At 37.0% G+C, this 22,384-nt stretch overlaps 1 protein-coding gene across 3 annotated transcripts in view; it reads right to left on the bottom strand.

Moving 5' to 3' along the window:
- The window catches only part of PTH2R (parathyroid hormone 2 receptor), a 145,798-nt gene that overhangs the window by 118,004 nt on the left and 5,410 nt on the right, over positions 1 to 22,384 (bottom strand). For 2 of the 3 annotated variants that reach the window (XM_077884853.1, XM_077884852.1), the window contains exon 2: positions 5,582 to 5,690. In XM_077884853.1, coding sequence (XP_077740979.1) covers positions 5,582 to 5,690 — 109 coding nt within the window. The remainder of the gene's footprint in view (positions 1 to 5,581; positions 5,691 to 22,384) is intronic. The other variant, XM_077884854.1, reaches the window with a different exon arrangement.

Raw genomic sequence — 22,384 nt, forward strand, 5'->3', positions numbered from 1 at the left:
TTGGCCCAGGGCGCGATCCTGGAGACCCGGGGTCGAATCCCACGTCGGGCTCCCAGTGCATGGAGCCTGCTTCTCCCTCTGCCTGTCTCTGCCTCTCTCTCTTTCTCTCTCTGTGACTATCATAAATAAATAAAAATTTTAAAAAAAAATTTAAAAAAAAAATAGTGTTTCTGTAGATTGTGTTCATCTCTCTGGCGGCTCTTTGGCAAAGAGAATAATAAATATTCACAAAGGTTGAAAGGATTGGGGAAGCCATGGCCTCACACAGCTAATATAGAGATCTTAATTAACATCTACTCTTTGATCATCATTTCACATCCTATGCGAGTAAATACTTTTATTCGTTACCAAGAAACTAATTAATTGCCTGATGATTCACCCATCTCTCTTTATAAATTAACACTATTAATTACATTCCTTGTTATCTCTTGTGTATGCCAGGACAAACTACTTATTAGTGATGCTTGTCAAACTATGATCTTTACACAGAATGGTCTAAAATTTGGAGACTCTAACTTTTTCTCTTTCAATTCCACAGTTACCCGAAATAAGTGTAACCAAACATTTGTGAAATCGAATTGGGATCAATAATATTTTGGGTTTTGTTTTTAACTACTTGAATCATTTTATAGATAGGTATTTGCATTTAAACTTTCATTTTCATAGTCATGAAAAAATTTGTATTTTCTTTTTATTACACTTTTTTTCAAAAATAAAACATAGAATGTTATATATATATGTATATATGTATATATACATCACCTAGAATTGACACTTGCTAATATTTTCCCATATGTATTTCATCTAATTTATTTTTTGCTGTGGTATTTTAGAGTATATTGTAGACAGCACAACAGCTCATTCCTAAACATTTTGATACACCTTTTTCAACTTTAAGAGAACTTAAAGATGGAAATTTCTTAAATTACTAGTGAATTCAAAATATCATTCTAGTTTTTTTACATATAAACTGAAGACATTTTTTAGTCAATTTACTATAATTACATATATTTTCATTAAAAGGTAAATCAAAATTTGACCAGATTTAATTCTATCCTATTTGTACAAAGAAAGACCTCAAAGAAAGTGCCTTTTCTCTTTAAATATTTATTCACCTATATGTTTCCCATGATTCACACCTTCAGAAGTTTTAGACATAAGTTTATATCCAGATCCTTTATTCTTTTTATGTGTCACTCATGTGACATGTGACTCTTCATCGTTGCTTGGCTTTGCCTATCCTATTCCCTCTGCCAGGAATGTCTTTTTCCTTTCCTCCTCTACACATCTAATTCCCACCCCCTTACTCTGAAAATGAAATGATTATTCCCCCAGGAAGCCTCCTCCAATCCATCATCCTCAATCAAATAAGATACCTTTTCAATGGGTCCATAGTTGTGATATTTCTGTTGTTAAACTTACACACACATACTCCTATTGTTAAACTTACATCTCCATCATCTCCATGGGGCAAGGACAGAATAGGGTCATTTTTTCCGGTACTTACTACAGAAACAATACACTGTGAGCAAATAATATATTTGTTGAACTGTTAAAGAGACACTAAAGATGACAATGTTGGACTAGCTAGTCTCTATATTCCAGCTCAATATTTCATGGGACTTTATAGAAAATAGTTCATTTAGCCTTCATAGATAATAATCTTTATAAATTCCTTAATGGTGATGTTACTCCTTGTTAGTAGACCTGCATGTTTGAGCTATCAGAATCAGTGCTCTTTACAGGTACATGAATGAATCTCTTTTCTGACACTGTTAGTGTCAGAGAACTCCTTCCTAGGAAAAAACACCTACAAAGACTGGATTAATATAAAAACCTGCTTTCTTAAAACATGGCTTTGCTGACTATAAATGAAAGGAATAGAGCTGAGGCCAGAAATTATTTCATAGGATCAGCAGGCACTGTATTTAGGGCTTTACCCTGGAGGCCTTTACTGATCTGTTGGCTTAGAGGTTGGATTTCGATTGTGTTCAAGTAACAAAAGATGAGCCTGAGGCCTGATGCAGTCAAGAAATTGAACAGGAACTCCATGTATAATGTCAGGATCCCATCCAGACATGACCGCATTAGTTAGTGAACAAGAAACAAAACTATCCTTCAGAAAGAGATTGGCTTGTTTCACTCCTGGCTCCATGTAGAATTAGAATAGAAAACAACAGAAGAAACAATTCTCTGAAAATTTCTAACTAAAAGCTCACATTCATATGTGGTTTAAATTTAGATTAAAGTAGACTTAGGTCACCTAACAGAAGTAACAGAAATCGTCTCTGGAAAAATGTGTCTTTGGGGCACCTAGGTGGCTCAGTTAAGTATCTGCCTTTGGCTCAGGGCATGATCCCAGAACCCTGGGATCAAGCCCCTCATCAGACTCCCTGCTCATCAAGGAGTCTGCTTCTCCCTCTGCCCATCCCCACTTCTTGTGTGCTCTCTCTCTCTCAAATAAATAAAATATTTTTTTAAATGTGTTTTCAATGAAAACCTCATGAGTTGTTTATCATAAATCATTAGACACAGGAAATAAACCACCGTGTGAGGTAATAAGTATTGAAAAGCAAAGTCTATGAATATTAGAATTATCAAATATTATAATTTGATAATTATAAAAAACAATAGGGCAGCCCGGGTGGCTCAGTGGTTTAGCGCCGCTTTCAGCCCAGGGCCTGATCCTGGAGACCCGGGATTGAGTCCCACGTCGGGCTCTCTGCATGGAGCCTGCTTCTCCCTCTGCCTGTGTCTCTGCTTCTCTCTCTCTCTCTCTCTCTGTCCCTCATGGATAAATAAATCAAATCTTTAAGAAAAAAGAATATAAAACATGTTTAATAAAAAAGAGAAGAAATTGAAAAGATATTGAAGATAAAAAAGACTATAAATACTAAATATAAAGATTCCAGAAAGTGAAAAATGGATAATCGAAATTAACTTAATGGATGGATTAAACAGCCATTAGACAAAGCTGAACAAAGAGTTAGCAGATTGGAAAATATATCTGAAGAAATTACCAAAACAGTAGAGAAACAAAGTAAAGAAACTGTAGAGAAACAAAGAAAAGAAAAATATACAAGACATGAAGACACAAAGAGTAGGGTGAAAAGATCCTAGATTTGTCTAATTGGTGTTCCAGATAGAAAGACTAAGAGAATGAGGGAAAGAAAAGTTTCAAAGCCAAAATAGCAAACAATTCCCACCAATGGCTAAAGGCAGATCCTCAGACTTCAGAAATCAAATAAATCTGTACCTAGATAACAGAATAAAATTGCAGAATATAAAACTCAAAGAAAAGCTCTTAAAAGGAACTAGAGAGAAAAAAAATTAATCATCAACAAAGACCAAAAACTGATTTGTCACCAACAGCAATGGAAGCTAGGGCAAAGATTAAATAATATTCAGGTGCTAAAAGTATAATTCTCAACTAAGGATCCTATGTTCAGAAAAAGCACCTTTGAAACCCGAGACTGAAATAAACACCTTTTTAGACAAGCGAACACTGAGAGTATTCACTGCAAGCAACTTCTAACATAAAGAAATCTTACAAAAAGACATTCTTGTAAATTTTTGAAGAAAAATTAAAATATATAATTAAGATAAAACTATATGACCTTATTAATGTAAAATTATATGACAATAACATATAATTTGGAAGAAATTAAAATATTTCAAATTGCTTATATTATTCAAGAGGTAGAAGTTATAAACTTTAATAAAAATTCTTAAATTAAGTATTTGGAGATTAGAATGAAGTAGATCAAACCAGATATTTCATTATAGGGCATAGCTTTTTTTTTCTTTTTAGGGAGGGAGAGGTGGGGGAAGAGGTAGGTAGAGAGAGAGAGAATTTTAAGCAGGCTCCACACCCAGTGCAGAGCTCTACCCCAGGCTCAGTCTCACAAACCTGAGATCATGAACTGAGCCAAAATCAAAAGTCTTAAGCTTAACCAACTGAGCCATCCAAGTACCCTAGGGCATAGCGTTTTGTTTTTTTTTTTATTCAGTTTAGTTAACATATACTGTATTATTCTTTTCAGAGGTAGAATTTCGTGATTCATCAGTTGCATATAACACCCAGTGCTCATTACATCAAGTGTTCTCCTTAATGCCCATCATCTAATTACCTCATCCCTCCTCCCCCACCTCTCCTCCAGTGACCCTCAGTTTGTCTCCTATAGCTAAGAATCTCTTATGGTTTGTCTACTGCTCTGATTTCATTTTATTTTATTTTTTCCTTCCCTTTCCCTATGTTCATCTGTTTTGTTCCTTAAATTCTACATGAGTGAAATTGTATGGTATTTGTCTTTCTCTGACTTATTTTGCTTAGCATAATACCCCTAGTTCCATCCAAGTCATTGCAAATGGCGAGATTTCATTCTTTTTGATGGCTAACAGTCCATTGTATATGTATACCACATCTTCTTTAATCATTCTTCTGTCAATGGACATCTGGTCTCTTTCCATATTTGGCTATTATGGACATTGTGTTTTCAAACATTGGGATGTATGTGCCCCTTTGACTCAGTATTTTTGTATCCTTTGGATAAATACCTAGTAGCACAATTTCTGGGTTGTAGGGTAGTTCTATTTTTAACATTTTTGAGGAACCTCCATACTGTTTCCCAGAGTGGCTAAACCAGCTTGCGTTCCCACCAACAGTGCAAGAGGGCCCTCTTTCTCCACATCACTGCCAACATCTGTTGTTTCCTGAGTTGCTAATTTTAGTAAGGCATAGCTTTAAAGACATTATCTGCTGCATTCTGACTGTTGGGAAGTTAGGAAATTCAGTCAATAGCACCTCTCTTTTAAAAAAAAATTCCTTAATTATAATCAACTATCAAGGCAAGAAATTTTCCCATGTAAACTCTTATAATTTACCTACTACTCCAAAGATTCCAATAAGTAACTTTTTTCAATGGCCCCAATAAGAACTGTGAGTGAGTACCAGGCCCCAAGGAGCACAAGCCACAGGTTCCTGTATATTTACAAGAGGAGAACCACTCAAAAGCACCAACACCACCACAAGCTCACCTGTAGAGTTGTTTTGTTTTCCTAGTTCCCCACTTGAATTTGGAACTAATTGAAAAATTACACAAAGAGTCAGGCATATGGAAATTAAATGATTATTTCACTAAGAAAAAAATTTTTTTGAGAACAGGGCTTAGGTACATATAAAAGGGCCTCCTTGTTTGTTCTTCTGATATTTATCTGTACTACCCAAAAGTGCAAGCAATATGCGCAAGAAACAGAGCCTGCCCCCTCCAAGCCTACTACCTAGTTAAGGACAAACCAGTACTCATGCTCTCTGCACACAAACAGATCTGAGGCCTGAGAAAGAGACTGACATGCACATGCCCAGCTGCTACTCTGAAACTCAAAAATCAGGCAAGTCATTCTGTCCATATGGAGGGAAGAGCTTGCGGTTAAAGAAATGAGAAGAGCCTGAATCCATTCTACACACTCCGTATAGAAACATGGAAAGACTAGTGAGGAACACTCTGCTACTACTTAAAAGGGAAACTTGAGTCTTTTTGAGGATTGGGGTAGGAACACAAGAAGACATAATTTTCAGCACCTTTACCTCCTTCCTGGAGCTGAGCTGTGATGTTGAGTTCACACTGTACTTTAGCTTTCAGCACAAGGACAATCTGCTCCTCTATAGTAATGGTGCCATCAGAATCCAGCTGTGGAAATGAACAAAATACAAACAGAAAAATATTCCCATTACCTCTTTTTTTTTAAGCCATGACATAATCTTTCATTAATCTACCTTCTAATATATTTGAAAATTAAAGTTTTGATATCCAGCTATCTAGAATAGTCTTCTGTCTGAGTCAAACTTTTTACAAGACATCTTTCACCAGACACCTTGATACCCATTCTCACCCTGGAACACGCTTCTAACATACAAGTGAATAATGATTTCTTATTGAATGAGTTCACCTTGATTTGACTTTAACAGCACCAGTCATAGAGAGGAAATTCTACTTTGGAAAACTTTCATTTCAATGAAATATATTTTAAACATGACAAAATATTCAGAAATGTTTGTTCAAAGCATGATGCTTGGACCACCTGAATCTGATGCACATATAAAATGCAGATCCTTAGGCTACACATCAGATTCAGTGAATCAGAATTTATTTTTGGAGGTGGAGACTGATAATCCTCATGTTTCACAAGAACACTTTGTGTTTCTTGCACTAACTTTAATGGGTTTGAGAATGAACATATTTGAAGGCACACAATAAGTGTGATCATTCTATTAGTCAAGTTACAAATCAGAGAAGCAGAACTATTAAGAGATTAAGGTAGATTATAGAGAAATACAGGTAGAGATAGAGACAATAAGTACTTGTTTTAGGGGTTTGATTAAATGGTTGTGGGAGGTAGTTAAACAATCTCCAGAAGGCTTTTTTTTTTTTTTTTTTGAGGCAGGGGGTCCTATGCTGGATGTGGAAATCTGAAGATCAGCCAGTAAAAAAGAGAAGATGAGTGTAAACAGAGGGAAAGTAAAAACAAACTGGAACCATGAGCATGAGCTAGAAACCATGAGGACACTCTAGAGTCCATGCAAATTCTTAGCAGCTCCAACCCTCATACTGTAGGTGTCCAACAGAAGCTGGCATTCTTTATCATGGACCTAAACACCACTTATCCCAGGAACCAGAGAAGTTAAATGAGGACCCAGGAAAAGAAGAAGCATCTACAGACTTGGCTGCTATCTCTCCCCAGTGAGCTGAGCCAACAAATAAACAACAACGTGTGAGATATGTAAGTACCTGCCTTGACCATCTGAATGTAAAAACCAAAATGGCTGCTGCTTCACTTCTGTTCTCCAGTGCTCATGAAAAAATGTCTTGTGTGTCACCCTAACCAGAAACTAAAGGGAATGTGGATTCTAGAAAAAAACATTTAACATAGCCAAGTTGACAAAGCCAACAAAGTCACCAAAATCCACCTCTGCCAACTTGGCACCCATACACATCTCTTTAAACCACATTGAATTTCCAGAAAACTCAATAACAAAGTCATGCTTCATCTAACATGATATAATTCATTTGGTACCAAGAATTAATCCAAAACACAGAATTTTAAGGAGGGAAAGATCTTTGTTATTTTCAGCTATGTAACATATTAAACTCTGTGGCTTAAACATTATCTCACAACGTGGGAGAGGCTTAGTTGGGTGGTTCTGGGTTTCAGTCTCTTATGAGATTTCACTTAGGGGTTCATCTGGAAAAAAAAAAAAGGGACTTCATCTATAGATGCTTTCACCTAGATTTGACTGGGACTAGAGGATCCACTTCCAAGATGGTGCACTCACACAGCTATTGGCAGAGGGCTTAAGTTCCTCAGTGGCTGATAAGAGGAAGAAATGTTAGTTCCTCACCATACAGTTCTCTACATATGGTGCCTGAGTGTTTTTACAATATGGCAACTGCCTTCCCATAGATGAGCAATTCCAGAAAGAATGCAAGGAGAAAGCCACCATGCCTTTGATGATCTAGTCTCAGATTTCATTCATGGTCATTTTGATCATATTCCATTAGCTAAAACAAACCACCAAGTCTCACTCAAGAGGAGAGAAATTAATCTCTACCTTTTCAAAGGAAGACAGCAAAAAATTTATAAATATATCTTTAAACAACTACAATTTTCTACAGGTGGTCATCTATTTTCTACAAAGAGAGGGCAGCCCAGGTGGCTCAGCGGTTTGGCACCACCTTTGGCCCAGGGCGTGATCCTGGAGACCTGGGATGGAGTCCCACATCAGGCTTCCTGCAGGGAGCCTGCTTCTCCCTCTGCCTGTGTCTCTGCCTCTCTCTCTCTGTCTCTGTGTCTCTCATGAATAAATAAATAAAATCTTATTAAAAAAGAAAGAGAATACTGAGTACTGTGGTTTTGTAGATTTATTAACAATAATAGGGTCTAGAGGCACCTGCCTGGCTCAATTGGTTAAGTGTCTGCCTTCAGCTCAGGTCATGATCCCAGCATCCTGAGATCGAGCCTCATGTTGGGTTCCCTGCTCAGCGAGAGTCAGCTTCTCCCTCTCCCTCTGCCTCTACTGCTCTCTTACTGATGCTCACTCTCTCTCTTTCAAATAAATAAATACAATCTTTAAAATAAAAATAAAATAATAATAATAATAACAACAACAACAACAACATCCAGAGCTTTGCCAATTCTGTTTTTCTGTAGGGACTTAGAAATTCTTAAATCAAATGAGATGATAAAATCCATCAATTTAACTAAGTGACCAACTCTCAATAATACAATCTTTTGCAAACCCCAAATCTTTAATTTCAGGCTGTAAATACTTATTCTCTAGAATCATTCTTTAAGGAAAGTGGGAAAATAACTCTTTTTATGTTGTGCAATAAGACACTACAGACTAAACATTAGAAATAGATGTTTGCATTATTAGTCATAAAAACTTAGAGATTACTGATTATTATTATTTTAAATAATATATAAAATGACAGACCGACAGGTTACCTTGAAATAAAGGATACAGAAAAAAATCTATCAGAAGAACTAGTTTCGGTGTTAAAAAAAAGTCTTATTCCTCAGAACATGAGAGACTCCTAACTCTGGGAAATGAACTAGGGGTGGTGGAAGGGAAGGTGGGCAGGAGGTAGGGGTGACCGGGTGATAGGCACTGAGGGGGGCACTTGATGGGATGAGCACTGGGTGTTATTCTATATGTTGGCAAGTTGAACACCCATAAAAAATTTTTTTTAAAGTCTTATTCCTGAAAATTACGAGTTTATTATTTCCTAATATATTTATTATAAAAAAAGTAGCTCAGTGAATAGTCTGGTATATAGTTTTAGAGATTTCTAGATAATATTCATAGTTCAATGCTCACATTTAATGATATTTATGAAAAGATATAATAAACAAAAACTAATTTTTTGGATTGGAATACATACCATAATTTAGTCCTCAGGTGAACACAATGCAGATCTTGAGTTAAAAGTACCTACATTAAAAGTGAGCCCTAAAAATCTCACTAACCCTAAAGGGAGAATGAAATGTGGGCACTGTAGGAAAACTGACATCTTCCCATTCATTATCCAGAAACAGCCAGGCACCATACACATTTTTTTCGTTTTGTTTTCTGGCTGGGTTTTTGTTTGTATTTTCAGTTCAATAGTTACTTTCTTTTACCTCAATCCTAGAAAACACTAAGTAAGCTGTGACCTTCAGAACTATAAATTTGATTAAGAGAAATTTTACTTCAGTTACCAAACATGAACATTGCAAATCATCCCTTGCCCATTTTTACTTGAATAAATATATTTTTTGTTTTCTTTTCTGCAGATTTAGCCTTTGTATAGGGATAACCTTTCCAGGAACATAAGCATCATATAATCTGTAGCTGCTATGGATATTTTGCCCTACACAATGTGGCCAGTTTAACCAGAAGCAAATTTGGTTAGACTGTGCTAATTTATGATATTCTAAATTGGCCTTTAGTCATTTCAAGTGAGAATAAAGAAATGTTTAACATCTTTTAAATTGCTTTCTCTCCCTCCTTAGTTACAGATACAAGTGTTCTTCACAATAGATGGACAGTAAAATCATAGCATACTTAAAACAGAAGAGTTTTCATGTCCAATGTCTGTTAATCCAAGAGCAACAATTGCATCCAAAATAAAATGGCACATTTAGTTTAAAAAAAAAGATATTAGTAATTTTTCTGGGCAAGTGACCATTTACAATTTGAAATAAAATGTTGTCTTTTCCTGAAAATAAAATTGTTGTTATAGATACTGATTGGTTAAAGTCAGAATATGCAAATTCTTATAATTGCAATATTCATACTCATTCCATTTTTAAGCAAACATGAACCCATAAATTAGATGTTTGAACATAAGAGGATTCTGAAAGGCAAAGAGCAGGAAGCAGACCAGCCAGGGACCGTAGATCCCAAAGAACAACACCAGTGGTAAATTCTCTGTCTTCTTTCTGCCTTATGTATTTGGGGCTTGGAGTTGAGACGCTGGCAATTCTGAAACACCAACAGATACTGACAAAAAAAAAAAAGAAAGAAAGAAAGAAAGAAAGGAAGGAAGGAAGGAAGGAAGGAAGGAAGGAAGGAAGGAAGGAAGGAAGGAAGAAGAAAGAAAGAAAGAAAGAAAGAAAGAAAGAAAGAAAGAAAGAAAGAAAGAAAGAAAGAGAAAGAAAAAAAGAAAGCCTCAAGAAAACCATGCTCTGTACAGCAAGGAGGTAAAGAGACGGCCTGACTAGATAGAAAAATTTTACACAATAACAGCTCGAACTAAGCCAAACTCCACAGGAAAAAACCTGCACTTTTATGCCTACTGGCAGGAGCCACGGCCAAGTGGAGAGCCTAGACTCCCAGTCTTGGCGAGCTGTAAGTAGGTGACCCTACACTCCCTCCAGAGAGGTCTCAGAGCAAAGAAGAGAGCCAGGACATCCACCCACTGGTCTGTGACATGGCCATCACCCCTCAGGAATCAATGGAGACCGTGGGAGCCTGGACTTCCACTCCCTGCTGGCAGTTAAAAGGTACCCTCCTTGGGGCACTGTCAGAAAAGACCAAGTAGGAAGTCAACCTAGCAATGAGGCACCCTATTGTGGTGTCAGTGGAGACCACATGGGGAGGAGAACTCACATCCCCACCCATCAGCAACAAGGAGCTCCCCACCTTGGGTGTCAACAGCAGCTGGCTGGGGACACTAAACCTTTACTTCTACGGATACTCTCACTTCCCCAACTATATTAACACCAGATAAAGTAGACTTCAGAGCAAACAAAAGTACCACAGACCACCAAGAGGGACATTATATAAGAATAAAAGTATCATTCCACCAAAAAAAAAAAAAATAGCTATCTGAAAAGTGTATGCATCAAAAAACAAAAATAGGGGCACCCAGGTGGCTCAGTCGGTAAACCAGCTCTTGGTTTCAGCTCAAGTCATGATTTCAGGGTCATGAGACTGAGTCCCTCGAGGAGCTCTGTGCTCAGCAGAGAGTCTGCTTGAGATTCTCCCTCTCTGTCTCCCTCTAGCCCACGCTCTCACTCTCTCTCTCTAAAATAAACAAATAAATCTTTTAAAAAAACAGAAAAAATATGTGAAGCAAATATTGACAGAATTGAAAGCGGAAATAGATAAATCCACAATTATACTTGGAAACTTAAATACTCCCTGCTCAATTGATATAACAATGAGACAGAAAGGCAACAAAGATAGAGAACTCAACAACACCATCAATTGAAAGGATCTAATAGACATTTATAGAACACTTCACTCAACAAGTCAGAGTACACATTCTTTCCGAGTGCTCACAGAATAAATACCAAGACAGACCATATCCTGGGCCATAAGATAGATCACAAGAAGTTTACAGACTATGTTCTCAGACACGATGGGTTCAAACCAGAAATCAAAAAGAGAACGATAACAGGGAAATATTCAAACACTTGAAAACTAAAGAACATACTTCTAAATAATCCACGGGTCAAAAAGGAAGTCTCAGAGGAAATCAGAACAATACACTGAACTGACTGAAAATGAAAATCCAAAATATCAAAATGTGAAGGCATAGCTAAAAAGATGCTGAGAGAAACTTGCAACACTAAATATCTGCATTGGTAAAGAAGAAAAACCTCATATCAATAACATAAGGCCCTACCTCAAGAACCTGGAAAAAGAAGAGCAAACTAAAACCAAAGCAGGTAGAAAGGACACAATAAAGATAAAAATAGAAATCAGGGGCACCTGGGTGGCTCAGTCAGTTAAGTATCTGCCTTCAGCTCAGGTCATGATCCCAGGGTCCTGGGATCAAGTCCTACATTGGGCTCCCTGCTCAGCAGAGAGCCTGCTTCTCCCTCTCCTGCTCTCCCTGCTTGTGTGCACTCGCTCGCTCTCACTCTCTCTCTGTCAAATAAATAAATAAAATAAAAGAGCTAGGTCTTTGAAAAGACAATAAAATTGACAAACTTCTAGCAAATGAACAAAGGAAAGAAAGAGAGAAGGCACAAAGTAAATTATAGAAATGGAGAACAGATTAGTAGTTGCCCTGGGGTTGAGGAGGAGGAGATGTGAGTGTATCTATAGAATGGCAACAGACGGGGAATCTTTTGGAGATAGAAAACCTGATATCTTGACTGTATTGATGTCAATATGTTGGTTGTGATATTTACTATACTTTTATAAGATGTTACCACTGGGAGAAACTGGGTAGAGGGTATCAGGTTCTCTCTGTATTATTTCTTACAACTGCATATGAATCTATAATTATCTAAGTTAATTTTTTTTCAAAAGAATCAATCTGTCCTAACTTGAAAAAACACAATATATATAAAAATATTACCTCATTTTAGTACATGAGGATCTGCCACAAGGTGGTTGTAAAAAACAAAGGTAAATAAGAAGTGTTAAAATATGACTATAGTTTTGCAGAAATATCTCCTTTATAAAGTGAAGTTTCCTTGATGTACATAATGCCTTCTTAGAAAGCTATTATAATATTCATATACTAGATTTGGCTCTAACTCAGAAAAGATTGAAAGAGTATGTTTAAAGAGAATGCATTTCTTTGGACTACTTTCCACAGCCCAAGAGAAAGGTGAGCTGGTCTACAATAAGGACTTTTGTTTGGAATTCAGGATTTGTCATATGGTTTAGTATCAATGAGCCAAATAATAAATCAGTTTTATTAACTTTCTACCCATGTTTTTACACAGGTCTCAGAAGAGTTCATACAGACCTATTAATATTTTATTTTACTTTCTTAAGTACTGATCTCACTCTTAAGAGTGCGATTCCCTTAAGAGCAGCCAAAGTTTTACATTGTAAAGTGAATCTGAGATGAAATATGTTTTTAATTACTTAGAATTTACTGTCTGTAATATTGGGTTCAAATAGAGAAAAGGATTATGTTATAATAAACTGATAGCTTTGGAGAAAATATTGAACCATCCACCTTTAATTAAAACATCAACTATGGAAGTGTCTCCCCCTTTGTCCTTTTTTAACTCAAACAAGTAAAACAAGTTATGTAGATAAAATACACAGCATAAACACACGCACACATGCACTCCACCACACAAGTGTCCATACCTCTCAAGTTTTTTAATCCTTTCACAAACTGAACTCTAACTCGGAACTAAATCTAAAGACCAGTCCATTTTGCATATTAGACAGTAAATCATAAAACTTCCCAGGACTCTGTTCATGCAGGAAGCAAACTGAAAACAGTTTAAGAATGCAATGTATTAATCCGTGGCCTCACTGAAAATCAGTTAGGATCCTTCACACCTATCATTCAACCTTTTTTCATTTTAACCACTCAAAATTATCAGGTATTTGTAGAGCTCCAAATACTCCTTAGAAATCAAGCATAGGGGGCACCTAGGTGGCTCAGTGGTTGAGCATCTTGCCTTTGGCTCGGGGTGTGATCCCAAGGTCCTGGAATTGAGTCCCCCAGTGGGCTCCCTGCAGGGAGCCTGCTTCTCCCTCTGCCTGTGTCTGCCTCTCTCTCTCTGTGTCTCTCATGAATAAATAAATAAAATCTAAAAAAGAACGAAAGAAACCAAGCATAGTTAATTTTTTAAGTCATCTAATGATTATAGAGATGAAGAACAGATTAGTGGTTGCCAGGTATTGGAGAGAGCAAGGGACACGGTAAGAGAGGGAAGAGGCTGTAGCTATAAAGGTAGCAGGAGGGATTCCTGTGTTGAAACTGTTCTGTATCTTGACTACAGTGGTGGTCACGTGCATCTGCACGTGTGATAAAACTGCATAAAAGTAAATGCGCACACACACCATTGAATACAAATAAAACCAGTGACACCTGAATTAAGCATGTGGACTGCATCAACATCAATTTGCTGCTTGGGCTATTATATTACAGTTATAAAAGATATTACCACAGGGAGAAATTGGATAAAAGGTATACAATATCCCTATATTATTTCTTACACTATATATGAATCTACAATTTTCTCAAAATACTTTCTTCATTCATATAATAAAGAGTTTTTAGCGAATTGTATTTAGTTTAATGATTATAACTGTGACAGAAAGACCAACCAAGTTTTCAATTAAACGCAATATAATCTACTAGTTTAAACTAAATTAAGTTCAAATATGTTTAGATTATTTGGCAAAGAACTTGAGAGCAAAAGAAAATCATGGATTTGGTAGCTCCCCAAAATTTATAGGCTCCTATAAATTTGAAAGATTCCCTACCGTCTCAAAGAAAATCAATTACAACTGACAATTTTTAAATTCCCACCCATTACTAGATCTCCCAAGCAAGAGACTGTCAACTATTAATCATCAACTAATTTAAAATGACTCCCTTGGCAATTCAGTGAAGTAACTGTATCTTCCTCAAAAGTAATTTACTTATTTTATGGGAAGTTGCCATCAAAACACAAATTCAGAATTAGCCAAGTTAAGAACTATGCACACAGGGTCAAGTAGGTTTGTGCAACATTCAATTCCCAAGTCAAAAGCTCTATTTTCAAATCTCAGCAAAATTGGCACAAGAGTTTTAGTTACTTAAAAACCTAACTAGCTGGTACATCTAGAATGGCTTTCAAAAATCATTTCACACTGAAAATTTGGAAAGCTTTCTATGAACATAGAAAAGCTAAAAATTTGCTTTGAATGGTGTCCCTGTAATTATGGGGAAATACAGAATTTCAAATACAGGCATACCTCGTTTTAGTGCACTTTGCTTTGTAGCACTACTCAGGCGCTATATTTTTTTACACTTGAAGGGTTGTGGCAACCCTGCATCAAGTGAATCTGTTGACACCATTTTTCCAACAGCATTAGCTTATTCTATGTCTCTGTGTCACATTTTGGTAATTCTCACGATACTTCAAACTCTTTCATTTCTTATTATATTTCTTATGGTGATCTGTGATCAGTGATTATGAAACACTGAAATCTCAAATGATAGCATTTATTCAGCAATGAAGTATTAATTAAGAAATGCACATTGTTTTATTCAGACCTAATGCTATTACACACTTACCAGACTACAGTATAGTATAAATAAAACTTTTATATTCACTGGGAAGCCCAATAATTTATTTGACTCACTTTCTTACAATATTCGCTTTACTACAGTGGTCTGGAACCAAACCTGTAATATCTCCAGGGTAAGCCTGTAGATCTTAAGTGTTCTCATCACACAAACACACAAAAAGGGAGGTGATGAATTTGTTAATCAACTGGATAACCATTTCACAATGTATATATATACTAAATCATGTTGTACACCTTTAAAAGAATCACATTGTACAACCAAAGGAAAAAAAAACGAAATGCAATACAAAATAAGTAAGCTACCCCCACCCTAACAACCAGTGTTGGCCTGTTTGGGGATGTAACAAATCATCAAGAAGATGATTATTTCCTTCAGGCAGTTGGCAACCAGAATTTGAGGTAGAGAAAATCAGGCTGCAGGCCAAATTTCAGTGGCCAACATTCCATCCATTTGTATCTATAGTGTCACCACCCCAGGCAACACATCTGTCATGCAGCATAGCTGTGGGATCCTGGGAAAGAGTAGCGGCTGGGAAAAATAACATGATTGATATCCAATGGGAATGAGAAGGCTAATTTTGAGCAACAGCAATGAGGTAAAATCACCATTAATAATAAGGTCAACAAACTATAAGGTAAGTTTCACATAGTAGAAACTCTGTGCACTCAGTAGCTATACAAATTATGCATGTCTGTTAAGAGAATAAAGGAAATTTATGAGAACTTGTAAAGTAAACCATATTCTATGACCTATCAAAAAAAGGAATGAATATTGGAATGAAACTTTGATTTTCCTAATTTCTAACATAACGATGTGACCACCTATCACACAACAGTTAGCTTTATGGATGAGAGAGGAGGTCAAGGTATGATTGTTTTTAGATAGTTGAATGAGTAATAGGGGGCAGGGAATAGGGAAAGGTAACACGTAATGAGGAATTTAGTCAGTAGATCTGGGAATAATACAGGGGTTCTAAATCAGTGAGAAGTAAGAGTCCACATGGACTTACTGGCAGTAAAAAAAAAACTGAATCTAGTGGGTCAAGGGTTGGGGGAGCAGGAAAGAGCTGTATTTGACAAGACTGTGTGAGGTCAGTGTAGTCTGGGGCCCAAACTTTTGGACAGATGAGGAGACACAGAGGGAGCCACTCAATGATAACAGTGCCTTATCAGGTTGACTTCTCTCCCAAAAGAAAGGTCATCACTCAAAGGTTGTATTAAACATTAATTCAAATGCAGAAACCTTTTTAAGAATGCTGAACATGATCTGTTTGAAAATGTGGGCATGTGCTTGACTGTATTTCTATTTTCAGTGATTATTACAGTGTCCAGCATAAGTGAGACCCTCAAAGTACTTGCTGAACTGAGTTGTCATGAATAGAAGGTTATGGGGTTTTTTTAATTGTTGTGTTTTAATAGACACATAATTGGGGCAGCCTGGGTGGCTCAGCGGTTTAGCGCCACCTTCGGCGCAGGGCCTCATCCTGGAGACCCAGGATCGAGTCCCACATCAGGCTCCCTGCATGGAGCCTGCTTCTCCCTCTGCCTGTGTCTCTGCCTCTGTCTCTCATGAATGAATGAATGAATAAATAAATAAATAAATATTTTTTAAAAAAGATAGACACATAATCAATATATAACATTATATGAGTTATTTTCAGATGTACAGCATACTGATTTATATTTCTATATATTGTGAAATGATAACCACAGTTAAGTCCAGTTAACATGTCACCATACATTTACAAAATTTTTTTCTCCTTATGAGAAACTTTAAAATCTACTCTCCTAGCAGCTTTCAAATATGCAATACAGTATTCTAACTATGGTTATCATGCTGTACATTATACCCTTGTGACTTACTTATTTTCAAACTGGAAGTTTGTACCATTGACCACATTACCCATTTTATCCTGTTTGGAGTTTTTTGTTTGTTTGTTAGGTAAGGTGCTCAATTTTTTTAACAGCTGTATTGAAATACAAAAAACCAGAGGTGCCTGGGTGACTCGGTCTGTTAAAGCATCTGACCCTTGGTTTCAGGTCATGATCATAGGGTTTTAAGATCGAGCCCCATGTCTGCTTCCATGCTCAGCACCAAGTCTGCTTCTCCCTCTCCCTCTGTTCATCCCTCCAGCTCGTGCACATGCATGTTCTCTCTCTCAAATAAGTAAAATCTTAAAATATATATGTGTGTGTGTGTATATATATATATATATATACACATATATAAAGAAATACATATATTTAACGGGCACATTTTGATTGGTTTGGACATATGCGAACACTTATGATACCATCACCAAAATCAAGGTAATAGATGTAGCCAACATCTTCCAAAATGTCCTCATGATTTTTGTTTGTTTTTTGTTTTTTTGTGGTAAGAAGAGTTACAAGATTTATCCTCTTGAATTTGGAAATGAACAATGCTGTATTGCTGTTAGCACTAGGTTGTCCTGGAGACCTCTAGAACTTGTTCACCTAGCACAGCTGAAGCTTTACTAAAAAGGTGTTGGTCAATAGATAAGGTGTTTTTGTTTTCCTGTATCTGCATAATAAAACACAAAGCTTATTTTGCCTTCAATGTAAACCTGTGCCAATGTACATTTGGCTGGATAACCTAAGGAAATGTTTTGGCAAGTGCATGTGCATCCATGGGTAGAGCAGGCTTCAGGAGAACGAGAGAATGCAAAATTCACAAGGGTAGAGATTTTGAGTTTTGCATTTTTTCACAGTGCATCTTACTCAACCACTTGTACTCACTTGCCACCAAGTTGGTGAGGAATGGGATGGATGTTAGAGAGGCAGTAAAAATGTTCCTTCCTTCCTCTTAAGTTTGTTGTAAGGATTAAAGAAAATGCACATAGGGTGCCTAGTTAAGGGCCTTTATAGGGCAAACCTGTATACATATTCACCAGTATTAACAAATCTATACTTTTATGACCTTCTACTTATACTTGACCAACATAGACTTAACGAAGCAAAAAGACAAAAATGCTGAATGTGAAAACCTCTGGCAGAAATCAGTCAGGCCCTTCTCATCTCTAGCTGAGGACTTACTGTCTACACCACACAAGCATGGGAGTAAAAGGTACACTGGGAAGAAGGAAAATGGACAGATGCTGCAGGACAGGAGATGCCAGGCACAGAGCCCCACTTCGTACTGTTGGCTTTCTGTCTCCCCCTTGAGTGGAAGCCCCTTGGAGAATAGGGCCATCTCTTAATCACTTTGAGGGCCTACACAGTAAAGACAAAACTTAAGGGACGCCTGGGTGGATCAGTGGTTGAGCATCTGCCTTCAATTCAGCGCAGGGCATGATCCTGGAGTCCTGGGATTGAGTCCCACACTGGGCTCCCTGCATGGAGCCTGCTTCTCTCTCTGCCTGTGTCTCTGTCTCTTTCTGTGTGTGTCTCACATGAATAAATAAATAAAATCTTTTAAAAAAACAATTAAAAAAGCTTAATAGTCCAATGCAATTTTGCTGAAGTGAAAATGAGAAGACCTAGGGAAAAAGAATTTTTTGGAGGTACCTCCTTATGCTCACAGAAAACCTGTTAGCCAGTTGTCTGCTCATTCTACACAACTCACTGTGCTGGTTTAGCAGTGAGGATCATCGAGTATATTTATTCTACAATATTTACTGAGACCTTTCATGGACAAGACACTATTCACAGACATTGTGGCAGAAGATTTATATAAAAGAAACCCAAGCCATGGATCTGGCCTTCAAGTACGTCAGGAGCTACAGTATGGCTCTTGGGCACTTCTTACACAATGAGCACGAATGGTAAAAAATGTGTTAGACTCACAAACAAAATGCCATTACTAATATATTACCAATCTGGTGGGAAAGAGAAGCATGCTATGTCTTTTGGATTGATTTTAAAAGGCCTTTTTAAGACTGCAGGAAAGCTCCACATATCTACTTATGGTTTCTTCTAGTTTTTTAGGTATCTCTAAGTTCAATGAATCAAAGTGAAAATCATGCTTAAGTTTTGCTTACATGACTACCCAAAAGCTTCTGGATGTCGTGTCTTATGACATTATTCATCTAGGAAATAAGACACCAGAATATATATTGAAAGAAATTCCACCTTGGTGCTCGTTACACGCATGAGCGCCTTTCGGAAGGCAGATTCTCTCGCGGTGTAGGCAGAAGAATATGCAAGCTTATCTCATGCCCACAACATGTGCTTAAATGCATTTTTTAAACACAATCTTTGCTCTTAGAAAGTGCATTTTAAAAAATAACTAAAAATTTTGTTCTCATAGAAAACAGAACTAGCCTGATTATAGAAGTAAGGAAAGTGACAAGAAGTATAAATGACTCTCATTTAAGAAATTGCAGCCAGTTTGCAATTTGATGTAAATGGTCTCACAAAGGAGAGGCAGCAGTTACCTCAATCACACACAGAAGTCTGTTCCAATCTAGTCATATAAATATTTGGCCAAATAGAGTACGAAGCAACACTTTTGTTTGTTTGCTAGGTTTTTAAGGGTGTTATCAGTATGTATCTTATTATTAAGAAGAGTATTTGACTTATTTGGTGATTCAAGCAGCAATGTATAATAATATATAACATCCTCCACCTATGATCATGGAAACACCAATATTGAATGAGTATCTAATCATCTAATGTGAGGTACCATATACTGTAGAAAAGTTATTAAGAACCAGTTAGGCACTGTCTGTGGCAGAACTTCAAAACAATTAATATGACATATTTTTAAGGAAATAGCATATCAGGAGCGCCAGGGTGGCTCAATCAGTTCAGTGTCCAACTCTCGGTTTCAGCTCAGGCCATGATCACGGGGCCCTGGGATTGAGCCCCGTGTCAGGCTCTACACTCAGCGTGGAGTCTACTTGAGATTTTTTTCTCTCCTTCTCCCTCTGCCCCTCCCTCTCATGCTGTCTCTCTCTCTCTCTCTCTCTCTCTCTCTCTCTCTAAAGTAAATAAATAAAATCTTAAAAAAAGAAATAGCATGTCATTTATGGCTTTAAATTAAAAATCCTACATGATATAAACTCAGAACTTTCTACAATAGCCTACCATTTAACAATTTAATAAAATTAGCACTGATGAACATGAACAAATATCATACTTGATAAATCTTTAGAAGAAGTCTCATTGAAGTAATAAACAAGATAAGATGCACGTAATAATTACTACTGTCCAACATTACATTGGGAGTTGTAGTTAATGCAGTAAATAAGACAATAGATAAAAAAAATAGATATACTTATTGGAGAAAATTGTTACTGCTCCAGAATAAACTTGGTAGGTGTGAATCAGTAAATAAAAATAATCAAGGGACGTCTGGGTGGCTCAGAAGTTTAGCACCTGCCTTCGGCCCAGGGCGTGATCCTGGAGTCCTGGGATCAAGTCCCACATCGGGCTCCCCTCCAGGAGCCTGCTTCTCCCTCTGCCTGTGGTTTCTGACCCTCTCTCTCTCTCTCTCTCTGTGTGTGTCTCTCATGAATAAATAAATAAAATCTTTTTAAAAAAAATAATTGAGTCTCTATACCAGCAATAGCTAGTTAGAAAAATAATAGAAATGATGATGATGATAGCAACAACAGTAATGGCTAAGAGAGTGAGCAAACTCTGTGACAGGTGCTACAGTAAATGTTCCTTCTGAGGTTTTCATGGTGTATAATCCATACAGCAACTCAATGAATTTGGTATCAGGTCATCCCCACTTTTCAAATGGGTTCTTGAGATGTAAGTAACAGCTAGAGAGAAGGAAACGTAGATTCCAAACTCAGTTCTGATATCAAAGTCCATAATCTTAACCATTTTATATACTCCTTCCCCCTCCAGAAAGCTATGATTTACTTTCAGTGAGCATCTATAAAATTCCATCAGCCAATGGAATAACTGTCAAGCTCAACACTGAGCCTACTTTATCAGCCATTAGGAAGAGGGAGCTCTCGAAACACTGAACTCTCTTAGAGTTCTTGTCTTTCCATCTCCATGACCAGATACTGGATCTTTGACCTCTGGCCCTCAGAGGAGAGTGACCCTTTTAAAATTAAAACAGAGAAAAATATAAAATTAAATTAAATTAAAACAGAGTAAATGATTAGAGCCTTCGGTTCCAAGTGGTGTTAAAGAGGATGAATTGTCTTAAAAAGAAAAAAAATACAAATAAGCTTATTCAAACATTTTTGCAGAACCTACTATCCAAAGACACCATGCTGATTGTCACAGGGTGTTTCAAATTGTTTGTTCGTCCAGTTTTCCCTTTGAATTTACAATTTAGAGGTAATCTTATAGAAAATCTATCTGTACACCCTCTTTTAAACAAGTTAGCCAGTGCTTTTACTTCCATGATACTCTCATTGAGAATATCATTCACACATGTGGTTTCAGGTACTCCCTATAAAGTGCTGGTGCTAAATCCAGAGTTTTCTTAAGCTTTTAAAATCCAATATCCAACCATCTAGTCAATATCTCAGGCATTTCACTCCCAGCTTATCTAAAAATTTCACTCCTTGTATTTGCTCCAATCCACTCGTCCTTCAGCTGAATGTACCTTCTATCTCTTGAATCCATCTGCCTTCTTGCATCTATAGTTCTACAAGGACACACCAGTGATTGTGAGAACAGCTGCAACTGCCTTCTGATTAATGGCTCTGTCTTCAGAATGACTTCTTCAAAGGGCAAGACAGATATTAACCAATACTTGTATTAATAACTGTAAAATTATAACATCTATCAGTGCAAAGAATAAAATGTCCAATTGCTGTCAGAATGCAACTGGGTTCTAAAGGGGAAACTGTAAGGTATAGAAGGCACATTTTTGGAGGCAGAAAGAAAACACACACATATACACACACACCATTTAAAAGCTTTCAGTGCAAGGGGGGTGCACCTAGGTGGCTCAGTGGTTGAGCATCTACCTTTGGCTCAGGTCGTGATCCCAGGGTCATTGGATAGAGTCCCACATCAGGCTCCCTGCGGGGAGCCTGCTTCTCCTTCTACCTATGTCTCTGTGTCTCTCATGAATAAATAAATAAACTCTTTTTTAAAAATAAATAAAATCTTTCAGGGACTCCCAATCAGTTTAGAAATAATCTCAATCTAATAATCATTCCATTAAAAAGCCCTTAACGAATCTACTAATAGAAAAGAGCTGGCATTTTCATTATTGGGCACCTTAAGGCTTTTGTGCATTTGCATATTTTTCAATTCAATATTCCCACATCCCCTGAGATAAACACCATCATCACTGCCACAATAGATTGGAGGAAACAGGAGGCTCAGAAGGTACTGACTGCCGAGAATCACATTGCTGTTAAAAGATTTAAAGCCTAACTCAGGGAGAAAGCAAAACCCGAA

This window comes from Canis aureus, chromosome 36, assembly GCF_053574225.1.
Source record: "Canis aureus isolate CA01 chromosome 36, VMU_Caureus_v.1.0, whole genome shotgun sequence".
Classification (NCBI taxonomy): domain Eukaryota; kingdom Metazoa; phylum Chordata; class Mammalia; order Carnivora; family Canidae; genus Canis; species Canis aureus.